Source organism: Balaenoptera physalus (assembly GCF_965194825.1).
Source record: "Balaenoptera physalus genome assembly, chromosome: 4".
NCBI lineage: Eukaryota > Metazoa > Chordata > Mammalia > Artiodactyla > Balaenopteridae > Balaenoptera > Balaenoptera physalus.
The window spans coordinates 24,575,434-24,598,835 of NC_138891.1; the positions used below are offsets into that span (position 1 = coordinate 24,575,434).

The 23,402-nt window shown below is 49.2% G+C and overlaps 1 protein-coding gene and 1 pseudogene across 11 annotated transcripts in view; both read right to left on the bottom strand.

Moving 5' to 3' along the window:
• Nucleotides 1-4,944: 4,944 nt before the first annotated feature.
• TFDP2 (transcription factor Dp-2) overlaps nt 4,945-23,402 on the bottom strand; it is a 188,552-nt gene continuing 170,094 nt past the window's right edge. For 9 of the 10 annotated variants that reach the window (XM_082461277.1, XM_082461275.1, XM_082461272.1 and 6 more), the window contains 2 exons: nt 19,403-19,508; nt 18,986-19,191 (listed from right to left, as the gene is read on the bottom strand). In XM_082461277.1, the coding sequence (XP_082317403.1) occupies nt 19,008-19,191; nt 19,403-19,508 (290 nt within the window). In that variant the 3' untranslated portion in view covers nt 18,986-19,007. Of the gene's footprint in view, nt 5,141-18,985; nt 19,192-19,402; nt 19,509-23,402 lie in introns of those variants that run through there. The other variant, XM_082461276.1, reaches the window with a different exon arrangement.
• Nucleotides 5,147-9,612, bottom strand: LOC309660523 (large ribosomal subunit protein eL32 pseudogene; annotated as a pseudogene). The gene has a single exon. The product of its transcript is annotated as a large ribosomal subunit protein eL32 pseudogene (transcript).

Genomic DNA, 23,402 nt, shown 5'->3' on the forward strand with positions numbered 1-23,402 from the left:
AGTTTCCAAAGGCTCCCCCTCCTTTCGAGGTTTCAGGTTTTTCGGGAGTGTTTCCTTCCTGGTAACTGGAAACAGGGTGTGTAAGTACAGTGTGGCTGCTGCATTGGCACTTTGTTTATCACCGGGAGGGGTGTGGTAAAGAAGGAGTTGAAAGTCTTTCCTGGCTGCCTGTGGCCTTGTGCAGCAGGTTTGTATGAGGGCGGAGGTCACAAATGGGTGAATTTGAAACTGTCGTCCATGTGGAATTGTTAATTTCCCTTGGCTTTTCTTGCTTTAATAAATTTGTCAAGTTGGAGTTTAAAGAAGACTCAACAGAATTTGCTATGTTGGTTTCAGAGTTTTTTAGCTCCATTGGTTCCCGCACAGAAGGAGCTGTGTTTTGAGCAGTGGGTCTCCGCGTGCGCCTCCCTGAGACCGGCCTGCGGGTGACTGGTACTCCAGGGAGGGAGAATCTGTTCCCAGGAGGGCTTCCTTCATACTGGAGGTCACACAGAGATCAGTGTGTCTGCTTTTTGAACAAACCAATTTCCTCATGTTCCAGTGACTTGTCCTTCAAATAAGTCCCTTCAGAACTTTTCGGGAATGATTTTTGGATTTGCTTTCAGGAGCGTGGAACAGCCTTTAACCCTTGTCACGGATGGCAGGATTTGTCCATTGAGGACGGGCTTGCTTTTTAGAAACAGTCAGAATTCACTAGGGAATCAAGACTGGTAAGGGCTGATATTTAAGTATGAAAACCAAAGCGGAGAATGTCTCCTAACCCTCTCTTTCCAGATTATTTGTGTGGCCTTGGGATAACTCAGAAGGGCCTTCATAAGAATAAACTGGATTTGACTGGTGACCAACCAGCTAGTGACAGGCTAGCATTAGTTCTGGATTTGCTTGAAGACAGGACCAGTCTATCCAGTCAAATATGAGTCTGTCTGGAATTGGAGAGTATGCAGGGCTGCTGGCTCAGGTGATCTTGGGGTGGTGCTGAGCTCCCAGAGACCTTCTGCTGACACTCACGCGTCCAGTGCCCCTTCTGTTCTGCAGGTCAGAGCCCCAGGTCTCTAATGCCAGAGCTGAGGGAGAGTGAGGGGTGACATGAAGTGGCAGGCGTGGGTGCCATCTTTTTTTTGGCATGAGCCTTGTTCCTTGTGATCTTCCCTCTGGGTGGCTGAGTAGAGCTGAGATGGTGTGGAAAGGATGGACTTCCTGCAGAATTATGTGCACCCTCAGGTAAGAGCTGTCTTGGGTGGGAGGGAGTTGAGATGTGTTGAGACTGTATGGCAGGGTAGGGGGGGCGGTGGTAACTGGAGTGAAACTAAGGGTCAGGCAGGAAGAACCAAATGAGGTGTGGCAGGGAGAGACGCTAACAGAGATGACCGAACATTCAGAGCACTTGGGGGTGCCCTTCTGAGACCATTCATCCGGGTTTGGACCTACTGCTGATGAAATCAACTGTGGTAAGCAGAATTTGGGCCCCCATGACCTCTGCCTTCTGGTGTCACACCTGTGCTTATGTTGCATCACGTGGCAATAGGGACTTTGCAGATGAAATTAAGGTTACTAATCAGTTGACCTTAAAATGGGGAGATTATCCTGGATCATCCAGAGGGCTCAGTGTAATCATGGGAGCCTGAAGCAGAAGTCAGGTCCAAAGTGTAAGAAGACACTGTTGCTCTTCTGATAATGAAGGGGGGCCATGTGGAAACCGGAGAAGGAACCGAATTCTGGAAGCCCAGTCTTCCCCGAGCCTCCAGAGGAGAGCCCAGCCCAGCCCACCAAGACTGCGGACCACAGCCATGGAGAGGATAAATGAGTATTATCTGAAGCCACTAAATTTGGGGGCATTTGTTTCAGCAGCAGATAGAAAGCTAAGATGGTCATTTTCTCAATGAAGGTTGTATGCTCCAACCCAGTACTTCTCAAGTCTCGGGTGCATGTGATTCATTCAAGGAATCCTGTTTAAAATGCATATTCTGATGCAGCCACGTCTAGGGTGGGGCCTGAGGGTCTGCATTCCTGACGAGCTCCTGTGTGCCGCTACTCTGAGGATCACCTTTGCCCACGAGGCTCTTGTGCACCGTCCTGGTCAGTGCAGCACCTGGAATTCAGAGCCAGGGCAGAGGAGGGAGGAAAGGAGAACTGAGAGAAGAAAGGCCTAGGATACGTATTGTTCCGCTGTGAACTAATATTCACAGAGGTTGAGGTGGAGGGGTGCCCTGTGTTGTGAGCCCCTGGCTTTCGGACCTTGAGCCTCACGTCTGTGATCCGTGGCCTGCACGGCAGGCAGGACCTGGCTACAGATGGGGCGTCTCCACGTCCTGTGCTTATTTTCCGAGGCCCTGGGGGAGGACAGGAGCCTACAGCCATGGTCCCAGCTCCCTGAGGGCAGCACGGTGCCAGCCTGACCTTTAACAGCGTCCTCGCCAGCACACCCTTTCTCCCAGCTAAATAGAAGGTCAGCTTCTGGAGGCCACCAGCTTGGAGATGACGGGAACCCACCTCATGAACAAAGAAAACTCTGCAAAGTTGCTATCGCTAAGTGAGAAGGAATGGACTCAATTCATTTAAAAAAAAAATTTTTTGTTTTAATCGAGCACCCAGTGTGTGCCAGGCAATGTACTAGGAGCTTGGGATACACTGGGGGTCAAAACAAGATCCCTGCCCGCGTGGAACTTAACAGCCCAGCAACTACAGCAAGGCTGAAACTGCTTCTGGTAGGCTCTGTGTGTGGTGGCTGTCTTTGCTGCCCTTGCAGGAGGTGATGGCCTCTGGCCAGAGTAGGCTGGTCCACACGTCGCTCTCACCTTCAGTCCACAGCCCTCAGCCAGCACTCAGCAGGTCTGGGGAGCCTCTTTCCGAGGACACATGTTGGAACTGACTTTAAATGGCTTTAAGTCTGGAGCCACCCAGAAGGATGGCAATAATCACACCTGCAGACACAGTCTTCAGGATACTTGCCTTTTATTTTATTATTTTTTATTTTTTTGGCTTAGCCACGCATCTTGTGAGATCTTAGTTCCCCAACCAGGGATCGAACCCGCGCCCTCAGCAGTGAAAATGTGGAGTCCTAACCCCTAGACCGCCAGGGGATTAACCCCCCCCTTTTTTTTTAATTTGATATTTGCGTTTTATAAATGCTCTGAGAGAAAGGATTATAGAAGATTCTATCAGATCCTTAAATAACTCCAATGGACAAGAAGTTTATCTGGTGTAGCGAGCAGAATTTAAAATCCGTATTAGTTGGAAGAGAATAGTGTGATGTTTATAAGTGCGTAGCAAGTAAATACAAGAAACACATATTAGGGTTTAAAAGTAGCACAAAGGCTCCTTGAAAATCTCATCTGTGGTAATTTGACTATCATCTGGATCCCTCAGAAGCAGCTGTTTTAAAGAGGGACTGTCCCAAAATCCATCCAAGGAAGTTTGTTAACGAGGCATCCTAAGTAAGGTGGTTCCCTAGCAGACCCCAAGCATCGGCCAGATTCGGGGAGCCCCAGACCTCTGTGGCAGCTTTACTAGAGGAACCCCAACTAGTGGTTACCTTCCGTGTTGAAACTGCAGATGCGAATAGCAGCCACTGGTGCATTTTCTCCTTACAGTCTGAATGGGTTTCTTGGATGTCTTTTCCATGAAGAGCCTTCCGATTAGGGTTGGCCTGGGCAGGTAAGCACAGCCTGTTCTCTGAACTGTTGCAGAGACCGAGTGCAGACACGCCCAGTTGGGTGTTTTATTTATTTTTATTTTTTTTCAAAGTCTTTTGTTTTTATTGAAATATAGTTGATTTACAATATCGTGTAAGTTTCAGGTATACAGCACAGGAGATATATATATATATCCTTTTTCAGATTCTTTTCCTGTATAGATTATTACAAAATATTGAGTATAGTTCCCTGTGCTATACAGTAGGTCCTTGTTGGTTATCTATTTTATACATGGTAGCAGTCGGGTCTTTTCACCCTTTTCAGCTCTCTCCATGTACTATGTCGCCATCTTTTGTGTGTCTCCTAATTACAGGGCCTCTGAAACAGGTGGTCCTCTGAGGTAGCACTCAGTCTCTTGCCGGCCCGACCGTCCCCTGCCTGCCAGGAATATGCCTCTGTCCACAGCTGTCCTGCCCCAGGGATGTGTGGCTCCACTGCCACCCGCTGTGTTCGCAGGCCTATCCAGGTGCTGGCTGTTTGCTGGTCAGTGCTTCTCTGTTCTATTTAGACCTGATCGTTTGTGCCATTTCCTGATGCAGAAGTATCAAGTCTGTGAAGTTATGTGTTAGTTTTCTCAGCTGTGATTGTCAGTCCCGCGAGCCCAGGAGCCTGCCCTCTGTGGCCCTCTGGTCTCCTCCCCTCCCACCCGGTGCTGCCTGTGACATCCCATCCTCCAAGGCCCCGGAGGCACCTGCACTTGTCATCTGTAGTACTGACTTCTGGCCATACTCACTTTGCCCCAGTTCCTGAGGGATTTTGCTCAGAATTGAACATTCCTGCAACAGGGCTAAGCACTTTCACATTCCTACTTCCCCTGAAATGCCTGTGAGGCATGGAGGGCGGAGGTGAGGCTACCCCGTTCTGTAAGGATGGAAACAAGTCCAGCTCAGGGACTTAGTTTTAGTGGAGCCGCACTGGAAATCCAGGTCTTTGCTCCAGACCTGCCATCCCATGAATTCCAGCGTTTCAACGCACTATTGAAAAGCATGGCAGTTTTTATAAGCGCCCGGACCACCACCACTGGGTTTAACTTCACAGCAGCACATAAAACAGTGCTGCTGTAGAATGCAAATGCTTTCGCTTTTAAGAGGGTCTCCTCCAGCAAGGCTGCTCTGGGTAAGTTCGGGTGTCCATGTCTCTTCCTGCCCTGACCCGTCTCTGCCAGGCCCATCACAGCGCCTTGATGTCCCCCACCTCAGGCCACGCGGTCCAGGCAGGGCTGCCACACCGACCTCTTTCCAAGGGCGAGAGGTTGCCCGGGCCGAGCTCATCCACACGCTCTTTGCAGCCACACCGGTTGGTGTCGGGGTGGCATGTGGCCCAGGCTGGTCCAAGAAGAGTAAACCACAAGACACTGGTCAAGAGAAGCGCTCACCTCTGGGCTGGAGGGCAGTGAGGAATCCAGCGGCTGCTGGGGACCATCTGGCCACCATTTGGGGAGAGCTTGCCTGAGAAAGAAACTCACAGGGTCAAGAGGTGGGCAGGGAGGCAAACACAGGAGACTTGTGGGCACAGCCATGCCACCTTCAGACACCGCCTGCTGGGGACCCCACTTCCAAAAGACACTTCCCTCCCTGGGAGAGGCTGGCGCAGGAGAGAGAGGGGTTTTGTTCTCGGCCTTAGTCATTCTTTCCTGGGCCACTGTCCCAACTAACTGCACAGATCTCAACACCAGACTCTTGTTCCCTTCAAAACCCAGAGAACTGACCACCCTCACCCCGCCCCCAACTCACTCTGGGCCAAGTGACAGCCTGTTTGACCTGGATTTCTTTGTATAAAACTTAAGACTTAACACTTAGCAGAATTGAAAAGACTGCCTTGGAGGGACTAGGGGCAGCTCTAATTTATCCTTAAGAGCACTGTCTGGAGCTAGGCTGCTCGCTTTCAGTCCTTGCTCTGCCCCCTGCTCGAGCTGTGTGACCTTGGACAATAATCTCTCTGTTTTCTTAGTTTTGTTTGTAAAGTAGGGTGAGTGCTTAGAAGAGTGCCTGGCAATTAGCGCTAGATGCCCTAGCTACTTATTATTACTGGTGTGTCTTTTTTTTTTTTTTTGGCCACGTTTCATGGTTTTATTAACACAAACACAATGTGCACACGAGCTGTCTATCCATTTTCTTCACTGTGCAGCCTGGCGTTGGGATTGGTGACCGGCGGCCAGCTGGGCTGCTCTCTCCAAAATGGCTTTGCAGTTCTTGGAGGAGAGGTTGTGAGCAGTCTCAGCACAGAAAGATTTGTTGCACATCAGCAGCACTTCAAGCTCCTTGACACTGTGGACCAGGAACTTACGGAAGCCACTGGCAGCATGTGCTTTGTTTCCTTGTTGCTTCCATAACCGATGTGGGGCATCAACATTTGACCCTTGAATCTCCTACGCACCCTGTTGTCAATGCCTCTGGGTTTCCACCAGTTCCGCTTCAGTCTGACATATCGGTCTGACTGGTGCCTGATGAACTTCTTGGTTCATCAGGTTTTGACCATCTTGGGCTTCACGAGTGGTCTGAGGGTAGCCATGATCCCAGGTAGGAGTTGCTGCCACCGGTGTAGGCAGTGCCGAAGAAGAGAGCTATTACTGTTAAAGAAGATCCGTTATTTAGGAACAAAGGATTTCTGTCTTCCCTCAACATCTTCCTGGTCCAGGCGCATCCCTGCACTCTGACCACTGTGGGCATCTGGAGCCAGTGCCCGCTGTTCAGTTTGGGAGACTTGCTCGGGGTTGGTGGCAGTTCCCTGGGGTAGTAGAAAAGTATCTTCCCCATCAAAGACTAGTCGCTAATTCAATCTACAAATGACTAAAAGAGTTTTGCCCCAAGAGAGGTGCATCCCTGGCCTGTGAATACACCTATGGGTGCAGAGACTAGGAAAACAGCTCTGTGCCTGGCCCAGGAAGCCTTTTATTTTTTTTAATTAATTTATTTTTTATAAATTTATTTTATTTTTGGCTGCGTTGGGTCTTCGTTGCTGCGCACGGGCTTTCCCTAGTTGCAGCGAGCGGGGGCTACTCTTCGTTGTGGTGCGCGGGCTTCTCATTGCGGTGGCTTCTCTTGCTGCAGGGCACGGGCTCTAGGCGCACGGGCTTCAGTAGTTGTGGCACGCGGGCTCAGTAGTTGTGGCGCACAGGCTTAGTCGCTCCATGGCATGTGGGATCTTCCCGGTCCAGGGCTCAAACCCTTGTCCCCTGCATTGGAAGGCAGATTCCTAACCACTGCACCACCAGGGAAGCCCCCAGGAGGCCTTTTTTTTTTTTAATTTTATAAATTTATTTATTTATTTTTGGCCGTGTTGGGTTATCGTTTCTGTGCGAGGGCTTTCTCTAGTTGCGGCGAGCGGGGGCCACTCTTCATCGCGGTGCATGGGCCTGTCACTATCGCGGCCTCTCTTGCTGCGGAGCACAGGCTCCAGACGCGCAGGCTCAGTAGTTGTGGCTCACGGGCCTAGTTGCTCCGCGGCATGTGGGATCTTCCCAGACCAGGGCTCGAACCCGTGTTCCCTGCATTGGCAGGCAGAGTCTCAACCACTGCGCCACCAGGGAAGCCCCCAGGAGGCCTTTTTAAACGGGCTTCTGAGTGAATGTCCCTGGGATGGGTTCACCTTTTAAACCAGGCATCTCAAACGTGACTCTGAACTTAAGGAGAGGGCTTGAGGGGAGCCTCGTTTTGGCTTTTCCCTCCCTGGATACAAAGATTGGGTGAAGTGAGCTCTCCGGCTGGAACTCTCTCTTTGCAAGTGATTTGGTCTCTTCATGACCTTAGGATAGTCCCTCACCTTCTCTCCCACTCAAGCTTCTCCTGTGGAGTTGTTAGTGATAAATTCACGTGGAAAGCAGCTGGGAGTGCTACGGACTTCTCCATGTAGATCCTAGTCATCTGTTGTTGACTGTGTAACAAGCTCACTCCTTCCCATGCTTGCTGGCTTCTCTGGGCAAGTGTTCTCTTGTTAACAGCTGCCCACTCTCAAGTATGGAAAAATCCAGTGGCTGCTGGTTAGAACAAGTGTGTTAATGGCAGCAGTGGAAAGACGGAACTAGCTGGTACTGGACTGGGGTGGGGTGGGGCATGAAGCAGCTGTTTCTGTATTGGAAACACAAACCATATTGGCTTGACACTTATCAGAGAGTGGAGCCCTCATCTTTCCATGGTCTCTTACTGGCTCATAGAAAATAAACTACTAACGTCCTGGTGGGGAGAGAAGTGTATAGTACGCAGGGGCCTGGGCTGGTTGCAAAAGCACAGTCGGGCCTGTGGGCAAGCTGCTAGAAAGGATTTGTCAGGTAGGACCCAGAGGCGGGTGACAGTGAGGCCTGCTACCCCCGACCTTCTCCCCAAGAGGCAGAGTTTTTCTCCTTGGATCAGCTTATTTGCTCCTATCACCCAGTTACTTCCAAAGCCAGGCAAATGTCTCACTCTTTTCACCATCTTGTCCTCTCCTGACTCAATCCAGCAGAACATAGGATGGTTAAGAGGCCAGTCTTTCCGGGTTAGCCAGGCTTTGGCCAGATCATTCATGTGGTAGGTGAGAGTGCTGTTTGGTTATTCGGGCTAAACAAAGGGTCAACATAGAGAGTGTGTAGTTCACCTGTTCGTTCATTCGTTCACACGTTCAATAAACACTAAGAACCTCTCATTACATACCAGCTACTGTGCCAGGTCCTGAATTTACAAAGATGAAAGAAAGTCCATGTATAAGAAACAAGTTCCTGATTGTCGGTTATTTTCAGAGAACTTCTAATTTCTGAGAGACAAAGATTTTCCCTGGGTTCCCTCCCACTGACAGTGAAGCTTGAGAGTTCCCGAGTGGGGTGGGTGCCGGTTTGTGATGCTGGAGCCTGTGAGCTGCAGGGGCTTCCCTGCCTCCCCTTGCACGGAGGTCCCTCAAACGGCCCCAGCCAGCCCACCCCCACGTGTGCACATGCTCTCGTCAGTGGGAGGAAGACAGGTCAAGGTGTGCAAACTACACTCCCTACTTGCCTGCCTGTGTCTCTCTTCACTTAAAAATCTGCCAAGAAAGTCAACAGACTGTCAACTGCAGAGTGTGTTCTAATACTGCTTATTGAACATGACAAAATCCTACAGAAAAATTAGAATTTTGTTATCGGACGATGCCTAGGAATTATGGAATTTGTGTACACGCACGCAAATGTAAAAAAACGTCAACTAAAATTTCTCGAATGCCAGCTCATCCAAGCTCATCCAGTGAGTGGACTGTGTTACTGGCTTGTCTGGTCAGTCCATTACCGTACACCCAGCAGGACTTAACTCCATCAGGGACTCCCAGTGCAGCAGCTGGTATTTGTTGAGTCTTACAAGCAAAAACCTAAGCAAAGCACACGGCCACCGCACAGGAGATAGTGCTGCTTTCCAGCCGCTACTGGCTGACGGGCCAGGCCCTCCAGCGCCTGCCTCCACGGCCCACATGGCTCATGCTACGTGGGTGTCGCAAGTTTTCATTTCTGTGCTTGTTCTGCCCGTGGTGTTTCTCCCCGGACTTTTTTCTCCATCTGCTCCGTGTCCTTTATCATGACGACTGGGAGTGGTCCCAGCCTGCCCCAGCAAGCGCCTACCTCCCCGGCCTAACGCCAGCCAGCCCTGCAACTTGCTCGTGCTTTTGCCCTCCAGGCTCTGAGAAGACTTTCAAAAGGGATTCAGGGTGGGGAAGCCACGGGGGAAATTCTCTCCCCTCGGCAAGCGGATTTCTTTGGCCAGGCCTGTCCTTAACCTGCCCAGTCTACGTACAGGCCAGGTTTCTGGCACAGAGGCCCAACAGGGAGGGAACAGCTGCCCTGATACCGACCCTCAAGCCAGAGGTTTTAGAAACGCCTTTTGAGAAACTTGTCTCTGGAAGCCCTGGAGAAGGTGTTGCCCGTTAACAAACACTGTCTTTGAAGACCGATGCCTCCTCCAAAGGTCTGCATCCAGGAGTGCAGGTGAGGAAGCCAGAGCCTGGGGCTTTTGAAGCTGCCTGGAGCCAACACCTAGGTGGGAGAAGCAGGCAGCCCACGGCCTGCCCCGCCCGCCTGCCTGGCTGATGAGGTGGGGGGACACCAACCGCCCCCAGGAGGAACTGCAGATTGATGGTCTCCGTCTCCTTACATACATGCCTTTAGTCTGACTTTCACGAGTGTCCACTGGGCTCACGTTTTGGTTTGTGTCTTTTTTTTTTTTGCCCTGCTGCATGGCATACGGGATCTTAGTTCCCCAGCCAGGTATCGAAGCCGTGCCCCCTGCAGTGGAAGCGCGGAGTCTTAACCACTGGACAGCCAGGGAAATCCCTGGTTTTTGTTCTTAAAAAATAATTTCCACAAGTATTTTTAAAGTGAAAAATCTATCATTCTTGTAACTGTTAATAGTGATTTATAAACTGAATTTTGATAAACCTTGAGGAAACTGTTCATCTTTTAGATGATCGCAGGATGGGCAGGAGCGGAAGAGCCCAGCACTGCTCCAATGGCAAAAAGGCCTTGGTCTCTGCTCCAAGGACCCGTCGCACGAAGCAGGCCGCACCTAGATGTTCTACAGACACCTTCTGTGAAAGCACTTCTTCTTGTATTCAGATTAAAGATGCAATACAAGGGACTTCCTTGGTAGTCCAGTGGTTAAGAATACACACTTCCAATGCAGGGGACGTGGGTTCGATCCCTGGTCAGGGAACTAAGATTCCACATGCTGTGGGGCAACTAAGCCCATGCACTGCAACTACTGAGCATGCAAGACACAATTAGAGAGACTGCATGCCGCAACTACAGAGCCCACGTGCTCCGGAGCCCATGCGCCACGACTAGAGAGCCCACGCACTGCAACTACTGAGCCCGCACGCCACAACTAGAGAGAAGCCCACGTGCCTCAACGAAGATCCCGTGTGTCGCAACTAAGACGCGATGCAGCCAAAAATAAAATAAATAAATTTTTTTAAAAAAAGATGCAATACAAGCCTTTGTTCACTGGAGGTTCAAAAACAAATCTATTTCTTTATTAGCAGAATCTGAAAATAATTCCTGTGGAGATGGTACCTTTTTAAGGACCATTATTTTGGGGCTTTAGTGCACACTCTTTTGGGGATTTCTAATTAAATTCTGGCTTTTGGGGGCCATGGCCAAGTGCTAGGGCATGAAAGCAAATCTCCTGACCTCAGTACGACAGGCATCCAGTACTTGAGGCCCTTGAGCAAGGCAGGAGACAAGGAAGCGAGAAGGAAGTGGTTGGTGATGGGAGCTGCGCCCCAGTGGCAAAAATGTCCCAGTGATTTGCATGAAAGTGAAAGAGGGATCATGACAAATTGTACTTTGCATTCAGTGGGATTGGTTTCATCTACCCTGATACAGGCCTTCCTTTACCACAGAGCATTTTATACGCTTAGATTTCCTGAAAGCAAGTTTCAGCAAGAAGCTGGAAAGTCCTCTCAGGAAGAAGGCTGAGCTGGCAGTGAGCAGGGAGCTCCCGGGCATTTGGCAGTTGTTCACAATATGAACACACGGAGCCCTCTTCCCAGGCAAGAAACTGGGGAAGTTTCGAGGTGTCTTCAGGCGGAAGCAGCAGTAAGAGGTGCCAGCGTTCAAATAAATAAGACACAGAGATGGAAGAAGGATGGAACTACAGGAGCAGTTCGTCTGTCAGATGGAATGGGGAAAAACTAGCTTCTGGGAGCAGGAACCGAAAAAGGCAACAGTCGATTGTCAGATGAGTTCTGGCTTCTGGGGAAGACCCTTGCCTGAGGCTGTCTTCTCCCTGATGCCTTGTCGCCTCAGCAGAGCCCAGCTCAAGGAGCTGGGTATTGAAGTAAACAACTGCTGGGGCTCTGTGGACATCTCCCCGGTCAACCCCGTGGCCACTGGCTGTGTTGACAGCTACCAACGACACTCCCAGCAGTCTCTCACGACATCCCCCATGTGGTCACAGAAGCAAAGCACGTCCTCATGGCCAAATAAGTGATTCAGCATTACTCGCGTGGGTCCCTGGACACGTTCGCCAAATGGCCCTAGGAAGTAGCTGGTCATGCTGCACAGCAGAGAGGACCTGCTACCAGCTTGGGCTCACCACTCCAGGAAGTCCCTGGGAAAAGGGGCGGGCACTGGCTCCCCACTTCAACACTGGACAGTCCACACCACCATCACTGACTTGTCTGCTCTACTCAAGTCAGAGTCTTTAAGGGAGGATGCCTTTCTTCCTGGACATTAACATTCTTTTTTTTTTCCGCCATACAGCATGGCTTGCAGGATCTCAGTTCCCCGACCAGGGATCGAACCCGTGCCCCCTGCAGTGGAAGCGTGGAGTCCTAACCACTGGACCCCCAGGGAAGTCCCACTGGACATTAACATTCAAGTGAGTGCTTTCTTAACCATTTCCTAGTGTCTCTTTAAGACGTGGCCCCATCCTGCAACCCCCAAATTGCTCCAAACCCTTCCTTCTGACCGTCCACGTGCCCACCACGCACCCAGCTCAGACTGCATATAAGACAGCGTTATCAAGGGCTCCCACCTCTCCCAAGGCAGGCGGAGACTGCTTGAGCAGGAGGTACTGGGGGCCACGGTGGCCTGCACTCATCACTGTAGCTCTTCTCTCTGATGCCGCTTTGGTTAAAGGGAAGATGAGCATTCTCCCTAAAACACTGTATTCCAGTCGGTCGTTTCTGAGACTGTAGAGACATTATTCTTTAGGCGATTATCTTCTAAAGTGATCTCATAAAGATGTAAAATCATAGGTCTCCAACGCAGAGAACCTTTTCAATGTCTGCCATTTCCATCCTAGGTGGGACAGGGGGTGGATGTGCACTGAAGTGCTCTGGGGACGTGACCTGTAAGTAGTGAGCGGGGCAGGGTGGGGTGGAGGGTAGCTGAGCCTGACACAGCCGCCGGAGGCACCAGCCAATTCCCCGAGGCACTCTGACGCGGAGATGGCCCTTCAGATACCCCAGCTGGGGCAAGGCGGCTGGGCCTCTTGTACCCCTCACTGGCTGCGTGTGGTATATAACCTTGGGTGAGGCAGCTCCCTTTTAAGGGCAATTCCTGGGGAGAGGGACTCAGATGGGGCCAGGGTCTGGGCACTGCACAGTATTCACTAACCACCACCGCCATCAGCCTGCTAATAATGAGACCACAATTATTTTAAATTATTTATTTTTTCTATAGTACATCTCATTCAAATCAGGGAACAGTCTGATACATTTTTTTCCTCAAGCACAACTTAAACTCATTTCAAATGCTTATTCTTTCTTTCCTTCTATTAATCTTTCAGGATGGACAAAGACACTCACACTTTAATGGACAAAATAACCCACTCAGAGTTTATTAAAAATACAGCTTCCCAGGCTCCACCCCCCCCAACCAGAGCTTTTGAGTGGGCCTCTGGGGTGGGTCCTAGGGAGGCAAAATTTTAAAACTCCCCCCATCAATTCTGCTGTGGGTGGTCCTTGAACCATCCTTACAGGAACACAGATTAGGACTTGTCCATTACCTATTGGAAGCAATTTCAGAAAACCCAGGAATAATTAAGTATACAGAAATAGCTCTTCTATAAAATTTCCATATAAAAATAATGGTATTTATTTACAAAGTTTGAGAATGCTACAAAATAATAATCATATTAGGTTAGATACTTCAATCTAATAAAGTCTACATTAGGCAGGTCAGATGTGGTGTTTGCATTTTCCCCTTATTTCTCTTGTTTAAACTGCTTAAAGCATGTGGCACCATGATGTTTCCTTCATGCAGAAAAAAGCAGAACTATATTTTCTGGAAATAAAACCTAACAGCACATGATCAGAGTACGACATCTCCAAATGAAAAGGTGAACTAGCTGGGGATGTGGGCTCATGGCCTTTCTCTTTTGTCTACAGTCAGGGTGGTGATGGCAAGCAGCCGCCTGGCGACCTCACAGTACTGAACGGCGGGCCTCCGAGCTCTGGCGCGGCCGGTGGGGCCGCCTTTCGGGACACCGAGCGGTTCAAGCCGCCACGGTTCTACTGGGAAAAACAGAACTGCAACACGCTCAGAGAAGTCTCTCAGCAGAAGAGAATCTGGGTCCCCAGAGACTTTGGGTTTGAGAAAAATCTTTGACCCCAGTCGTGAACACGCAGAACCATCAGGCCGTTTGTTATTAGTGCCCGGCATGTTGAAGACAGCGCATGGGAAGTGACAACATGGTGAGTTTGAAGCGACAAAGCGATGGGTTTTAAAACCCAAACATGATCTGGGGACGTCTCCTTGTTGAGACGGACACAGACAGAAAAAAGCTAACATTGCTACAGAAGGGCCAGTTGACCTCCAATGTGCATGAAGGTCTCTGCCCAGGGAGGAATGGGTTTCTTCTAAGCCTGGGTCTTCCGAGCCGGGAGAGGCCCGAAGCTGACACCACAGCCTCACGCCGGGACTCACGAGCAGTGTCCCACTCCTGCCCCTCAGCTGTTTAGCACTTGGGGTGACAGAGGGCTGATGCTAATCCAGAAGGCCTCTGGGAGGACCGGGGTGAGGGCTGGGTTTGTAGGAGGCAGCGGGGTCCCGGGAGGAGGGAGATTCGGGATGCAGGGCAGGCTCTGCCAGACAGGCTGAGGGGCGTCGGGCAGGTCAGGCCCCCGGCTGGTTTCACATGCCTGAGTGAGTGGGGAGGGTTCGCCCCTATTCTGAGGCCCTTGGTGGAGAAGGGGCGAGTCCTGCCCCCATGTGTCCGCTACACTGGCTTCTAAGGCAGCTACAAGCAGAGGACCAAAGTCCGATCTGCTGGGGTAGCAAGGGGTCACGACAGCATGGAATTCACAGGCCTTCGTGTAAAGCGAAGGCCCTGTAAGAACAATACAGGATTGTATCTGAAAGTACAGCTGCACAGAAGTAAGCGAATATACTTTCTTCTGTCACAAGAGCGCGGTCAGTGAACACCTGCGGCCACTGAAACGTCTGTACTTGTCAGGGACTCCCAGGTCAGAACCGGAGGGGCAGAGTTTATGCCCTCACCTTTTCTTCCTTAGCACAGTGTGAGTGTAGAAGTAGGTGGGAAAACGGGATCCCGAAGGTTATCTACGCACAGCTTTCCAGAGAGATCTTGGCTAATTCCTGAGAAATGTAATTTACGTGGGCATTAGCTTGAATCTTTTAGAAAACGGTAAAGTCAACGTCAGACACTTTTTCCTTTTGGGTAATAGTGTTCGGCTTGAATGGAAGTTAAGCAAATGAACTGAACGTTGTATGACTGTGAATCAGAGGGCAGGGAGGCACGTTTCTGAGGGCCGCTCAAGCGGCGTCATGCAGGGCCCTGGCACACACCGTGGGTCTGGATAAATATGTGTGAGTGATCGTCAGTGCTGGGGGACCACTGCTTCGGGTGCCTGAAAATGGGGAACCTAGTGGGGGGAATGATCCCCAGGTAGTCCTCAGCTCTGCTAAAACTAGTCCATATGCAGGATAACCGATTCTCTTTTATACATCTAATATAAAAAGTAGGTCTTTATGTATCTAACAACTTGCAAAACTAGAAGAAAACACCTAGAAAAGTTCTCCATTTCTACTCACTTTCCTATTGTGTAGGTTCAATTGGAAGGTAACAGAGCCAACAAGGAGACCTCCATGGGTTAGAATGTTCTCTTAGTTTATGACTACTGCTGGTAGCTAAGTTTGGTTTGCTTTCATTAATAGATCTTAGAAATTCCCTGACAGACTCCAAAATGTACACTGAAAGCTGGAAGAGTGGGGCCTTTGGAATTTAGCAGAGATTTCCAAGTGCACGTTATGGGGGAGAGTGGCCTGGTAGGGAGACCTTTCAATTGTCTGATTCAGAACAAAAGTCACTTTCTCAGGGGGCCTTCCCTGGACACCGCCAGCCAAAGTAGCCTTTCCGCCACTGCCCCATGACCCTGTCATTTTTTCCATAGCACGAATCAACCTGAACGTCTTCTGTTCTGTATTCACTCAAACACTTACTGAAGGATTAAATCTTCCATTCACTGGCCAGCCCCTACCCTGCCGGGACCACTGTGGCAGTGCAGCCTTAAAGGCCACCTCACAGATGTGACCGAGGGGAGGGGGCTGGCGAGGTGTCAAAGGCCACTTGAAGTGACTCACCCAGGCTTCTTCCCGTGTGTGGTTCTGGTAGGAAGAGCTGAGGCTGCCCCCTTCCTTTGCTAACCCTGCCCCACCCATGCCCGCTATGCTATGACCGTCCCAGGGCCCAGGTTACACCCAAACTTTGCTGTCTCTACAACCTGAGCGGCCCAGAAAGGGCTGTGTTTTAGCAAACAGCCGAGTTTCTGATGTCTGCATGGCTAAAGTGAGCCACTCCTTTGTGGAGTATCTCCGCTTGAATGACCTGCAGGGGCTCGTGTGTATCTGGGGGCTGACCCCGGCATCATTTCTCAAGTAGGGCAGAGTATGGTGACAACTGTAAGTTCTGCTAATGAAGAGAGTTACCCTCTTTATCCTGGTAAAATGGCAGCCAACTGCAGACAGTTTTCTCCCCACCACTTCTAGAAGACAGGGGTCATTTGTAAAGTTTTGCAGGGGGGAGGGCGGCGCTGAGAGGTGAGGAATCACCGTCTTAGCACCTCCTTTCCTGGCCCCTCCCCGAGGTCCTCCATGATCTTAAGGCACAGTTTATGTCAACACTTACTGACGCTGCTCCCACCACCTTGTCATCACAAGAGAAAATGAAGCGGGTGAGACAGACGCACAGCAGGGAAGGGCAGGAAGTGTGGGCGGGTGCCTGGGCGCCGTGGGCACTGCCTGGACCCTCCCACATCAGGGCCAAAGACGGCAGGCTTGGCGCCACCTGCGCGGGTGCTAAACGGATCACGACTTCACTGACCGGGCGACACTGTGCACCGGAAAGGTTACCGGATACACTGGCGCTTGAGGGAAAAGGGGACTCTTGACCTTCTCCCAAGCAGCGTGTAACCAGCACCCTCTGGGAGGGGTGTCCGTGTGTGTGTACACATGCGTGTGCAAATAACCCCAAGTGCTACTCCTACAGAGAAGCCTGGATGTTGTAACCACAATTTCCTTTTTTTTTTGTTTGTTTGATTTCTATATGAAATTGTGACTGAGTAATGAACTTTAGAACCACATAAATCTGTTTAGGGGAGAAGCAGAAGAATGACAGAATTTCTCCTTCTAAACATCTGAGTCTAGCTTTCTGCTCAGGTAAAGCCTTACACCAGTGACACGTCCTGTGACCACTGTGTGACTCTGTTGGGCGTCCTCAGCAGTAACCCAAGTGTGTCACTGAGGAACGGAGGGCCACCTCCTGCCAAACACCACACACCGCTGGCTGCGGTGGCCGATGGGGCACCAGTAATGAATGGTAAGAGTCTTTGGTTGCTTTTTCTTTTAAACCCATATTTTATCAGCAGCAGCAGAGAGAGAACAGAGAAAGGGATCAGTGCCCCTCGAACTCTTGGCAAGGCTCCTGCTACCTCGTAAAGGAGTGCTCACGATTGGTGTGCCTGTCACGAACGCTGGTGTGCGGCCCTGGGACCTGCGGCATGGTAGTCTGAAGCCTGAAAAGCCCGCCGTGGCCCTGGGCCTCTCCAGGTCCCCGCTGGGCCCCTTTCAAGTACAGGGGCAAGAAAAGCTGGGCTTGGGAGAGGGAGAGGCAGCCTGAAGGAGACCCGGTTTTCCCTGATGGTGCAGCTGACACCTTCCAGGCAGAACGTGCCCTGGAGGCCCTCGGGCCCTCCCGCCCACCCACCCACCCCGGCCTCAGGGGGGCCCTCCGGCACCTGCCTCCGCCTCTCGGGCCCCTCGGCACTCTGAGTCTGCGCTATGGCTTATTCCTGACGGAATGCGTTTGTCTCAGAGGAACTTAGCGCTGTACATCCTTGTGTACGTACTGGTTGGGTCAGCCAGGCCCCTCCCCGCCGGCTCCCTGTGGGCACCGGCCCCCGAGCTCCCCCGCGGGGCTTAGGAAACAGCCGGTTTGGGCTGAGCTCAGCGCCGAGCCCATAGACGCTGGATGCATAATCATCTCAGGGCAAATCCAAGTGATTCAAGTCAGAGATTTAGAATTAATCTTCCACTATCGTTTGCTCCTTTCCAAGGCCTTAACTAATGTGCGCTTAAGTAAGTCGGGGTCTGGCCGTGGTGGCAGTGTCTCCACACTCGTATTCAGAGGGGCGGGAAGCGAACCCAGCAGTGAGTGGTTCCCAGCAGCATCTTTGGCTCTGACCTGACAGTCTATGTCCTGATCTACCGGACACCCAGTCACCTGGAGTGCTCAACCTTTTTTGGTGTTTCTGTGAAACACTGAATATCGGGTGACTTTGAAATGCGTTTGACCCAGGAATCAACCCAATATGGTCATTTTGATGAATGAGAATGTACCAAAGGTGACATGTACAGGAAAACATTGCTGTTCATATTCTGGAAATACTTTTCGGACAAAAGTAATGACAGTTCATTTTCACAAATTGCACACTGGGTGAAATCATACAATTACGGCAGGGAACTATAAGCAAGCAACTCAGTCACGGGGACTTGTTCCTTTGTTTTGTTCTAGGTGAAAAAGCTGTATGAAATGCATAGCTCTGATTAAAACGATAGAGACAATTTCCTTCTCTTGTAAAACTCCAGATTTAGGTTGCTGGCGAAAGGCAGTGCTGGCAAAGTATTTAATGCACGTGGAAATGCTATTCTATTTTGGCTTCCAGAAGTAGCCCTAGAAAATTCTATGCACCAATGCATTGGCTAATAGTGATCATTTCAGTTTGACTATAAATTATTCTAAATGTCACTTAAGTACTCAAGAATTAGCGTTCGCTCCTTTCTAGAAGCCGTCTAAGGCAGCTGATGCGTAAAGCACCTCGACTAGACTTGCACCTAGTTCAGCGGTTCAATCTGCGCTCCTTGGGCCACGAGGGTCTCCATCCCTCGCTGTACAGCTCCTCCCACCGGGAACCTCTCGTGTTCAGCTCCGCCTCGTGAAAGGCAGCCCAGAGCAGGGAGCGGGGCGTGGGGCACACGGCCGTCGGGGACTGTTCATGGAGCCACCTCGGCAACAAGGAGGGCTGCGTGGGTTTGGGGGCCGCGGCGCCCCGCCTCACGGAAGATAAATGCGCTGCGTTCGTGCTGTCAATTCAGGGACTATCCCCTCCGCCACCTCCGAGTACATGCTTTGTTTGCCATGTGATCTACTGCTCTGTCGTTCAGAGTTTTCATTCACACTACGTTAACTTTCATCTCAATCCTCTCAGCCTTCAGGTAATTTGCTTATTGTGTTTCCCTAGTTTTCACTGAACACACAGTGCAAACAAAGGCAAAGACCGAAGCAATCGTTTCAAACACAAGAGCTCACACTAAAAACACACATGAGCATCAAAAAGTAGAACGTGGGTTTGCGCCTGTCTTTATTCTGGGGAGGAGGAATCCTCCTCGTCCTCTTCCTCGTCTTCGTCGTTGAAGGAACAGGGGGTCTCGCCTCGGGACTCAGAGCAGTGAGAGGCCGCACTGCCGGACTGGTGACTGTCTGGGGCAAGGAACCGCCCCGTTGCTAAGGCCACTTCAGCATCCAAGCACAACCCTTGGTTTACACTAGCAAACAATTGAAAACACACAGGCTCATTAACGTGGTAGATGTTTTAAGTTTTGGAAAACACAGGGAAAAGAACCCGGGGAAGCAGGGAGCCACGGGCGAGCTCTGCCGGAGCCGCTTGGGACCCGGCCGGCGCAGCGCGCTGGCTCTCCCCTCCAGGGAGGGTCAGGGCTTCGCGGCTCGCCCTTCTAACCCTGAAAAAATACATACCTTGATTGGGACAAGGTGGCACCAGTGGTCAGGTCTAAGTTTGAAACTGACTGGGTAGAGTTCAAAAGCAGTCCCTGATTTAACCACGACGGTCCTGTGGAGATATCTACAGTGAAAAACAAAAACAGATGGCAGCTCTGTAAGTTCCGTGGCTGCTTTTGTTATGGCATGAAGAAAACACAGACAAGTAAGGCCATTGGCCTGTTCTAAATTACAGCCGGACGAGTCTCCTGCCCTGGGAAGAACCCCGGTTTCTTCAGCTTGGAAAAAAGAAATTTCTAGAACATAAGCGCGGGGGAGGGGGGGGGAATACAGGAAGGCAGACTACAGCAGGAAAGAATTCAAATTAAACCAATCACAGACTCTCTTCGTTCTTTTTTCTTACAGAAGCCCTTGAGAGGGCAGCTCACGCAGTACAGAGAGCTGTACGACTCCTGGACACCCGCCGGACTCAGCACAAAAGCCTCTGGCCGGGGTGTTAACGAGCCGAGCACGAGTGGGTGGAGACAAAGTCAAGTCAGAGTATCTTGGGCTAGAAGCACAGACACATTTTTGCCAAAGCCCCCCAGCACGCCGTCTTTTCGTGCCCACTGGTGAACTCAGTGCTATTAGGCACCAGAGGTCTAGTCTTCTTCCTGGTACCCTCTGCTTTATAACTTGAACTAGACCTTATTTTAAAAGGCCATGCACAGTCGCGTTTTTCATGAGGGCGAGACAGGCGTTGCTGTTTTAGTCTGTATGAAATATTTTGGCTACGTCCTTGCAATCTCATTTTCTATGCATTTACCATAGTTCTCCTATCACAACCTTGACCAATTCTTATTGTACTTCGACTTGTTTAACCCTTGTCTCCTTATCTAGAATGTTAGCTCAGAGAAGGCAGTGACTGGAACATCTAAGATCTAAGTGTTACTGCATGAAGGAGTATCATCTCTTTCAACGGTGAGTTTACAACACAGGTGGTAGGTACAGCAGAAATGCATTCCTAAAAAAGAATCTTATTTGACTTACGTTGTGAGGTAAGACCAAGTGTATGCTGAGAAAGTGTAATTTGCCAAATGAGCTTTTATTATATTTAATCAAAATAGTGTTATAATCACTGTGCAAGAAGGAAAAGAAACTGTGTACTGGGATTGGAAACTCCACTATCCTGGCGCTACCTGACCAAGTGAGAGGCTTCACACATAGGAAAAAAGTGAACTAAGTGACTACATTCATCTTAAAATGGCCTTGTGGATCTTTTCTTCACAGGCGAACTAAGGCAGCTGTGGGAAAAAAAAAAACCCAACAAAAACCCTTCAATTCTAAGAAGAAGAGTAGACTTTAAACGCATACAATAAGAACAAGTCCGTACATAATGAAATTAAAGCCAGAATCCTGTGCTAAGTGTTACTAATTAGTACGTATGGAAACCTTCTGCCAGAACACATTTTCTTTTCACAATGGCTCTGAAAAGCCAACGTTTCTTTCCTTCCTAGCACCCACACAACGGTTCTCACAACCCTCCTCAAGAGCTACCCTGTCCCTCCACATACAGAAGGCACATGCTTCTGCTTCTGAACTAACCAGAAAGTCTGCAAACATCCCAGTCTGCAAACAACGTCACGAAGAGATCAAAGCCACAGAGCCCGCCTAAGCGCCCTGAGTCTTTTCACTGAGAATGAGCTAAAATAAAGTCCTGGTGATTTATGGAGTAAGAGCTGTATGCAGACCCTGCTGGACGGCTATGATGCCTGAGCTGCTAATAAAACAGGAGGTCCTTCTCTGGGGGGAGCGAGGGGAGAACGGAGCGGGTCGGGGTGAGGATGGCGGGCTGGGTCGCTGAGGGGCAAGAAGAGGGGGTCACATTTGCAGGAGGCAGGTGGTGCGAATTTAAGAACTAAATCCAACAGAAACCAAATCTCAATCAACAGACTCTTGTGTTGTGACTAAAGGGCCAAAACCATAAAACAAAATAAAAACTACCTCTTTGCTTATATTTGATTTAATATACTTTAGAATTTCTCATCATGTTTTAAAGGCATTTTAATATTAGTTCTAGGTAGTGATGCTTATAAATGAAGGAAACTGGCAAAAGCAAAGGCAAAAGAATGCTTTTGTCCAAACATCCAAATTATATGTGCAGAATATACCACAGTCTTAGGAACTAGGACAATCATAAACAAGATTTCTGAATTAGTGAAAATCTGAATTTTAGAACATGCAAAACATAGTGTTTCCATTTTCAAGTATACTCACTATACTCTTAAAATAAAACACCCCAATTTAAAAATGGGCAAAGGATCTGAATAGACATTTCTACAAGGAAGATATACAAATCGCCAGTAAACACATGAAAAGATGCTCACCATCATCAGTCATTAGGAAAATGCAAATTGAAACCACAGTGAAACACCACTTCACATCCACCAGGACGGTTGCAATAAAAAAGATGAACAAGCGTTGAGAAGGATATGGAGAAATCAGAACCCTGGTACATTGCTGGTAGGATTGTAAAACAGTACAACTGCTTTGGAAAATAGTTTGGCAGTTCCTCAGAATGTTAAATACAGTTATCATATGACCCAGCAATTCCACTGCTTGGTATACACCCAACAGAATCAAAAGCTTATGTTCATAAAAAAAGTACAAGAATGTTTATAGCAACACCATTCATAATAGCTAAAAACTGAAAACAATCCCAATGTCCTCCAATTAACAAATGGATTTAAAAAATGTGGTATATCCACAAAACGGCAATAAAAAGGGATGAAGCAGGATGGATGAATCTTGAAAACATTACACTAATAAAAGAAGTCAGTCACCAAGGCTACATATTATATGATTCCATTTATATGAAAGGTCCAGAATGGACAAATTCACAGTGACAGGAAATAGATTAGTGGTTGCCAGGAGCCGGGAGGAAAGGAGGACTAAAGGGTGACTGCTAGTGTATGTGGGGTTTCTTTTTGGGGTGATAAGACGTTTTAGAATGAGATAACGGTTGGTGATGACTGCATAACCCTGTGAATATACTTAAAACCACTGAATTGTACACTTTAAAATGGTGTATTTTGGGCTTCCCTGGTGGCGCAGTGGTTAAGAATCCGCCTGCCAATGCAGGGGACACGGGTTCAAGCCCTGGTCTGGGAAGATACCGCATGCCACGGAGCAACTAAGCCTGCACACCACAACTATTGAGCCTGTGAGCCACGACTACTGAGCCCACGTGCCTGGAGCTCGTGCTCCGCAACAAGAGAAGCCACCGCAATGAGAAGTCCACACACCGCAACGAAGAGTAGCCCTGCTCGCCGCAACTAGAGAAAGCCCATGCGCAGCACCAAAGACCCAATGCAACCAAAAATAAATAAATTTTTTTAAAAAATGGTGTATTTTATGGTATGTGAATTAAATCTCAATTATAAAAAATTACAATACCATTTTGCATCCACCTGCTTGGGAAGATAAAATTCACTCTGCAGGTGAGAGTGTAACTTGGCAAAATCAAATTGGAAAGCTGTGGCATCATCTAGTAACGATGAAGATGCACCCGACTCTGACCCAGCAATCTCACTCTATACACTTGCACACGGTCACCGGGATACAGTTACGGGAATGTTCGAAGCAGCACTGTTTAAATATCAAGAGACTGGAAACAAAACTAAAGGTTTATGATCAGTAAAATGAACAAATAAATTGTGCTTTACCCACATATTAGAATTCTATGCATACTAGAATTCTATGTAAAAGTGCATCAATTACAGCTATATGAAATCATGTGGACAAATCTAAAGAACATGATGTTGAGTGAAAAAAGTCAAATCACAAAAGAATATATCACTATGATTCTATTTTATGTAAAGGTGAGAATTAGGCAAAACTAATAAATTGTTTCCAGCTTACTATATTTGTTTGTGTTTGTGTCTCTAAAGAAAAGCAAGTAGTGATAAACAAGAAATTCAATAGAGAGGTTACATTTTGGGGTAGGGAAGGGCACAGAATTGAGGACAGGCATACAGTG